The sequence below is a fragment of the Saccostrea cucullata genome, unplaced genomic scaffold (assembly GCF_032062105.1).
Source record: "Saccostrea cucullata isolate Sc308-1 unplaced genomic scaffold, CSIRO_AGI_Scuc_v1 ctg10095, whole genome shotgun sequence".
Taxonomy (NCBI): domain Eukaryota; kingdom Metazoa; phylum Mollusca; class Bivalvia; order Ostreida; family Ostreidae; genus Saccostrea; species Saccostrea cuccullata.
In genome coordinates, this window is record NW_026928364.1 from 26,416 (window position 1) to 34,039 (window position 7,624).

At 37.2% G+C, this 7,624-nt stretch overlaps 1 protein-coding gene across 1 annotated transcript; it reads left to right on the top strand.

The window, feature by feature from the left end:
* Window positions 1-687: 687 nt before the first annotated feature.
* Window positions 688-4,683, top strand: LOC134277334 (uncharacterized). The gene has a single exon (XM_062759666.1). It carries the CDS (start codon window positions 688-690, stop codon window positions 4,681-4,683), a length of 3,996 nt encoding a protein of 1,331 aa, XP_062615650.1.
* The last annotated feature ends 2,941 nt before the right edge of the window (window positions 4,684-7,624 follow it).

Genomic DNA, 7,624 nt, shown 5'->3' on the forward strand with positions numbered 1-7,624 from the left:
CTTCCTTCTTCTATTCTTTTCTGACAACGCTTTATTCCAAAAACAGACCATACTGATTATTTGAAAACGACATTCAGTAAACAGGAAACAATACATGATCGGATTTAGGATAGGGTTAATTAGCGCCATTAGGGGAAATTGTTAAAGTGAAATTTTGTGTGAAATTGTTTGTATAATTAATGCTTGATTTATATTATCTTAATCTTGTTGATTTGTAGTAATTGCTCTAAACTACAGACTGCAGTGATCTGTTTATGTGATAAGGTCTTGACCGCTCATTAAGATTTGGCTGGGAAATTTAGCTCTTGTATCAGCATTGCTGACTTTTATCACCCGAGTCTCAGGGGGATTGAATGTCTGAAGTGCTGGCCATGAGAAAATGCAGAATTCATAGTGTTCACAATTAACGGGTTAATTTAGCAGTGATTGGCAGTCTGTAGTTTGGGCAGTTCTTAATATCTAGCGTAGAATTTGTGTGTTCAATTAGTTACTCAGTCGGGTCCTGTGTGTAAAGTGTTACACGGGAATACAAAATAAACATTGTTGGAAACTTTGGGCGTTTTTATTTAAAAACAGAAAGTTTCGGTGTAACATTTTAAGTGGTGGCAGCGGTAAAGGATCCTAATTAAATGTGAAATATTGTTTGAAATTTTATACATATATTTGGATTTAACAAGCGGAATTAAAATGCCTAGGAAACAGGACTTGGAATTGGAATTTCAACTTTCTAAACAAAAACAGGAACATGAATTACGTTTAAAAACACTTGAATTGGAACATGAAAAAGAAATTTTGGAATTACGTGTTCAGCTAGAGAAGGCCAATTCAACACCAGGAGCACATTCGACAGGAATGTCAAAAATTAAACTTCAACCATTTAATCAGGAAAAGGATGACATTTTGTGCTATCTCTCTGAATTTGATGCGGTAGCTGAGCATGCAGGTTGGACTGAGAACTCAAAGGCTTTACAGCTTAGGTCACTTTTAACCGGAGAAGCTCGAGAAGTGTCGCAGCAAGTGACTTCGGGATACAGAGATCTGTATAAGGCTCTTTTGAATCGATTCGGCAAGCGCCCAGCAGACTACTTTCAGTTCCTGGAGGAAATTAAACGTAGACCAGGAGAAACTTACAGAGGATTAATGTCGAGAATAGATCTGTATTTGAGTCGTTTCATTGATGAGAAAGATCCCGTACAAAAGTTCCGAGAAGAATATTTCTTAAAGGCGTTATCTCCTCAACAAGCCCAGTGGATTAGACGGAATAAGGGAAGTAGTGAATTAGTTGAAGCTGCTGAGGATTACATTCTACCAACAAAATCGGCCGAGGACAGAAAACTTCTAAATCCTAAAGTGTTAGGTGAGAAGAAGAGCCAGGAACAGGGGAACTCCGGAAAACAGAAAAGTTTGGAAAAAGTGAAATGTTTTAGCTGTGGGAACTTTGGACATTATGCAAACAAATGCCCAAAGAAAGGTAATCTAGCGTCGTGTTTCGTGAAAGGAGCATTATGGGGTTTACATTATGTTCCGGGGAAAGTGGATGATGTGGAAGTGTCAATGGTCAAGGACACTGGAGCATCTATGACGCTATTGCGGGAGGATCTTGTTGATCCAAAATGTGTTCTACATGGACAAACTACTTCCTTGTTTACAGCTATTGGACAGCCATTCGAGGCTAAGTTAGCTGTGGTTAACCTGGAAACGCCAATGTTTAAGGGACATGTTCAGGTAGGTTTAGTACCTGATCTGGTTGCAGATGGTTTATTGGGAATAGATGTTCTGGAGAGGAACAAAGTTGCAGCTGTGGTTACGAGAGCCAAAGCAAAAGAACAAGAACAAAATGAATTAAGTGCCAAAAATCGCATGAATAAATGTGATGTCGTACCAAGGGACTTAAACGTCGTGGTAACTAACGATGGTGCTGGTGAAGTGAACCTTGATTTACCGGAAATTTCATTGGAAAAGTTGAGCGTGGTGAATGGAAATAAACTATCGAATCTTCAGAAACAAGACCCAACACTCAAAAATTGTAGGGATAAAGCATTCAAAAATGTATCACAAACTGAGACAGAACATAAAGCGTTTTACTGGGAGAATGACATATTGAAACGAAAATGGACTTCCAAGAAAAAGAATCTGTCGGGAACACAAGTGGTACTTCCAGCATCGCTAAGAAAAGCAGTGATGAAGCTGGCACATGATCAGCCAATAGCTGGACATTTAGGAACTGAGAAGACCAAACAACGTATTCTTGCGTCATTTTATTGGCCTGGATTGTTCCAAGATGTGTCGGACTACTGCGCAGAATGTGACACCTGTCAAAAAGTGGCAAAAAGAAGTGCGGAAAGAGCTCCTATGGTCAACACACCTATCATAACTGATCCGTTTTCAAAGATCGCAATGGACATCGTTGGCCCACTCAACAGGACAACTCAAGGTAACAAATACATTCTGACTGTCATTGATGAAGCTACGAGATACCCAGATGCTTTTGCTTTACCAAGTTGTGAAGCTGAACGAATTGCCGACACTCTCATTACATTATTTAGTAGAGTTGGAATTCCTAAAACCATTCTCACTGACCAAGGATCAAATTTCACGAGTGCGCTCCTGAAAGATTTATATGAGAAAATCAAAATCAAGGGAATAACTACAACGCCTTATCACCCGCAGGCAAATGGCAAAGTTGAAAGATTTAATGGAACGTTAAAATCAATGTTGAAAAAATTGTGTATGGAGAATGGCGAAGATTGGGATGTACTGCTTCCCTATGTACTTTTCGCGTACAGAGAAGTCCCGCATGAGGAGACTGGTTTTTCACCATTTGACCTGTTATACGGATGGCCAGTACGTGGTCCTCTTAGTATTTTAAAGAGCTTCATGACTGGTGAGGAGGAAATAAAAACATCAGAGATAGATCATGTCGTCAACATCCGAAACAAACTGGCTGATGTGACACAACTCGTGCAAAACAACTTGGAAATGAGGCAGTCGAAGATCAAAGATTGGTATGATCGCTCAGCATCCAAAAGGACTTTGCGCCCTGGTGATGAAGTACTCGTTTTACTCCCGACCGAACCTGGCAAGATGTCCGCTCAGTGGAAAGGACCGTTTCGTGTGGTTAACAAGGTAAATGATGTTAACTATAAAATCAATGTTGGAGGACGACGTGGACTAGTTACTTACCATATCAATTTACTTCGTCCTTATACCCCGGCTACATTACTGGCAGCAACAGAAAATGAAATTGGACTTGAACAGCAATTTCCTAACGACACCGCAGAAACAATTTCAGATCTTGTCTTTGGACATGGGCTGACACAAGTGCAGAGACAGAGTTTAAGGGATGTTTGTCAGAAATTTTCAAGAATTTTCACATCAAAGCCGGGAAAGTGTGATGTTATCTCACATACAATCAGAACAACGTCTGAGAATCCAATTACTCAGAGACCTTACAGGATACCGGAAGCTAAGAAACAGGAAGTGAAGGAGTCTTTGAATGAAATGTTAGAACAAGGACTTATTACACCATCCAAAAGTCCGTGGGCCTCACCAATTGTCCTTGTCAACAAGCCTGATGGGACAATTAGAATATGTGTTGATTATAGAAAATTGAATGAAATAACTCTCACGGATCCTTATCCCATTCCACGCATGAGTGAAATATTTGAGAAAATTGGAAGTGCAAAATATTTGAGTAGATTTGATCTAACAAAAGGCTACTGGCAAGTTCCTCTGGCAAAGGAAACACGCGAGAAATCCGCCTTCATCACCCCATTTGGCCTTTTCGAGTTTACAGTGATGCCGTTTGGTATGAAGACGTCTCCAGCATCATTCATAAGACTTATGGATCGTATTTTAGATGGAACTCAAAATACTGTTGCGTACTTTGATGACATAATTGTCTACAGTCAGACGTGGGAAGACCATATCAAACATGTAACAGAGCTACTTCAGCGTATTCATGAGGCCAATCTTACCATCAGACCATCAAAATGTAAGTTGGGAGCAGCAGAAATCATCTGTTTAGGACACATAGTTGGTGGAGGGACAATTAGACCAGACCCTAGGAAATTGAAGGCCATGGAGGATTTTCCACTTCCCTTGACAAAGAAGGAATTAAGATCATTCTTGGGATTAACTGGATACTATCGCCAGTATATAGGAAATTATGCGGACATAACTGTACCACTGACTGATCTACTGAGAAAAAGTCATCCCGCAGAATTAAAATGGATGGAGAGGGAAGTGCAGTCATTCAAGAAACTGAAGGAGGCCCTGATGACAGCTCCTGTTTTGGTCAATCCGAACTTCAATTTACCGTTTGTACTACAAACAGATGCGAGTAATAACGCAATTGGGGCTGTCCTGAGCCAACAGTTGCCAGATGGTGATCACCCAGTTGCTTACCTTAGTAAGAAGTTACTTCCAAGGGAAAAGAACTATTCAACGATAGAGAAAGAATTATTAGCTATCGTTTGGGCCATTGGATCGTTCTCGTATTACCTAGAGGGGAGGAAGTTTTACGTAGAAACAGATCACAATCCACTAACCTGGTTGCATCGCTTGAAGAATAAAAATCAGAGACTGTTGCGTTGGGCCCTCGCACTACAGTCGTACACTTTTGAAGTTAGATATAAGAGAGGAAGCAAAAACACAAATGCAGACGGATTATCAAGAATCTGAAAAGTGAAATGTGTTTGTGAATTATGGGCAATTTTTGTGAAAATTTTATATTCATAAAATTCAAGTGCATTCAGTTTGGATTTACAGTGAAATTCATTTTGGATTTATATTATTGTTTTGATGATTAATTGCTATTAACTGTTTAATACTTATTTGGACTGGCTAAAGTGAATTTAGTGACTGGTTAAATTTAATGTTGCTATATACAGAATTAGGAACTTGGAAAAAAATTCAACTATTGACAGTTAAATTTTTATCTTTGGAAGGGAGGTGTTAAAGTGAAATTTTGTGTGAAATTGTTTGTATAATTGCATGATGCTTGATTTATATTATCTTAATCTTGTTGATTTGTAGTAATTGTTCTAAGCTACAGACTGCAGTGATCTGTTTATGTGATAAGGTCTTGACCGCTCATTAAGATTTGGCTGGGAAATTTAGCTCTTGTATCAGCATTGCTGACTTTTATCACCCGAGTCTCAGGGGGATTGAATGTCTGAAGTGCTGGCCATGAGAAAATGCAGAATTCATAGTGTTCACAATTAACGGGTTAATTTAGCAGTGATTGGCAGTCTGTAGTTTGGGCAGTTCTTAATATCTAGCGTAGAATTTGTGTGTTTACTCAGTCGGGTCCTGTGTGTAAAGTGTTACACGGGAATACAAAATAAACATTGTTGGAAACTTTGGGCGTTTTTATTTAAAAACAGAAAGTTTCGGTGTAACAGAAATATCGTTCTGAATCTCGCCAGTAACACACTATCTGGCTCGTCTTGAATAGCGCTCAAAAGGCATTGGAAAGGTTAAAAGCACGAAACATCCCGTGAGCAGGGATATCTTTATTACACATCTTCTGTTTCCCAGGGAAGTTTGAAATTTCTTTGTTGTTGTATTCTTCGTGATGCATTTGATGACGTAACAATACTCTACAAGATTTATGGAGATAAGTACAAAAAAATAAAAAGTGACCATTGAAATGGATGCCTGTCCGTTAACGAAGTTTGTATATGACAGTTGTTTTCTAGAATCGGTAAATGTATGGCTATAATCCAAGAAAGAAGGCAAACCACCGTTATATTGAGATGTGTACAAATCTTGGTATACTGAAAAGGCAATCGAAGAGAAATGAACCTATCTGTATTCATAATGGTAATGGTAGAAGCCCCTAAAGCGTAAAGAGATATGAGGAAAAATCTCTAGGTAATACAAATATCAGGATTTACCAAAATTGTACTTGGAATACATAAAATGACACCCAAGCATATGTCAGAAATAGCCATTTGTAATGCAGGCATACGGATGGTAAATTTGAGCTTTTTGCTTTTAAAAGCACCAGAATTGAAATAAAATTCAAAACAGCTATGGGTAGTCCAAATAAAAGCTGTAAAAGCCCTAAAGTGGAAGATCCTTTTGTAATTGTAACGTTTCCCGAAATGTTGGAAGTCTTTTCCATCACTGTACTTCTCTCTAAAATATTGAAATGTCTTAAAGTTTCCTGATTTTTATGAATACTCCAGCTTTGGAAACTAAAATTCATAATTTGTCCATTATTCCTTTTTTGACCTATTCGACAAAGAAACATACAAGACACATTATATGTAGTTCCGTTTAATAACCTCTAAGAGACGTTTCAGATATAGTTATCAACAAAAATATCTTCGGCATTTTGTCTCATAAACATGTTCAATCCTTTTCACAATTTAAACATAAACATCCCGGAATAAATACTTTTAAACTTCTGGGAATGCTTGGTTATCTTCACAGATCTAATTGTTAGAAAAAAAATCACTGCAAATTCTTCGAGGAAAGCACTGCCACCTTAAAATTCCCAAGAATAAAATTTTTCTTCTTATGATTAATAATCTGCAACGTCTTCTTTCATGATGATTTTGAGGTAGGAAATAATCACTTGCTAGAAATTGTTAATATCTCTCTCTCTCTCTCTCTCTCTCTCTCTCTCTCTCTCTCTCTCTCTCTCTCTCTCTCTCTCTCTCTCGTTAATTGTGTTTTCTACAGATGCTCCAGATCGCCTTCTAAATGGTGTGTATTTTTTTCTACAGTGTCCTACAAAATCATGAAGCTTTGGCTATCCTTGTAAATGACGTGTACTGTTTTCTATTCAGAAAGTCGTTGCTTGATTACAGCTACCTAACAGTTAATCAGACATTCAGAAGGAATGATATTCACGGGGTAATACATTTATTAAAAATGAAGGATAATTACCTGCGTGTTAGAACTCCGAACATTTAACATACATGTATTATAAATCTTTTAAAAGATTGCACTCATTAAATGAATTCTCTGAAAAAAATGATGTACATGAATATTGCATTGAGAGGCTTTGAGCTTTAAGAACTTTTATTGAATTTATTGAAATATTAAGAAAAATTTTGATACCTTCTTTTTTACTACTCATATTCTGATCTGCAAATGCATTTCTTATTACCTGTTACTAATAATATAATAAACTTGTTAACATTTTTTGTAAATGATACGTTGTAGCTTCCTTGTTGCAGAAAAGATATAATAGTATTCATTAGGGATTTCAGTTTTCTTAGTTCTAATTTGTCATTTGCGTGGTGTTAGCTTCATAAAAAGAAACCTAAAGTCTGCATAATTTTTATGGGAAAAAAGACATACATAATATGTTGTCCATCGATAAAGATTGCAAATGGCCCCCTTGGAAAATATGGATGGGAACCATATTAAAATTCTACTTTTAGTAAAAATATACTTGTCAAAATTTCTAAATCCCCACTTCTATTTTTTCAAAAAGTTAAAAACCTTAACATTAATTTACTAGTTGCTTACACATTTGCCTTTAATTTGCAATTCTTACCTGTCAAGGCCAAAAAAATTGTAATCGAATGTGTAATTTTTCGACCGTGACTGTTTTTTTAAAAATCATTAAGTTCGAGTTACACATGTTTTTCGGGTGTATTCTTCA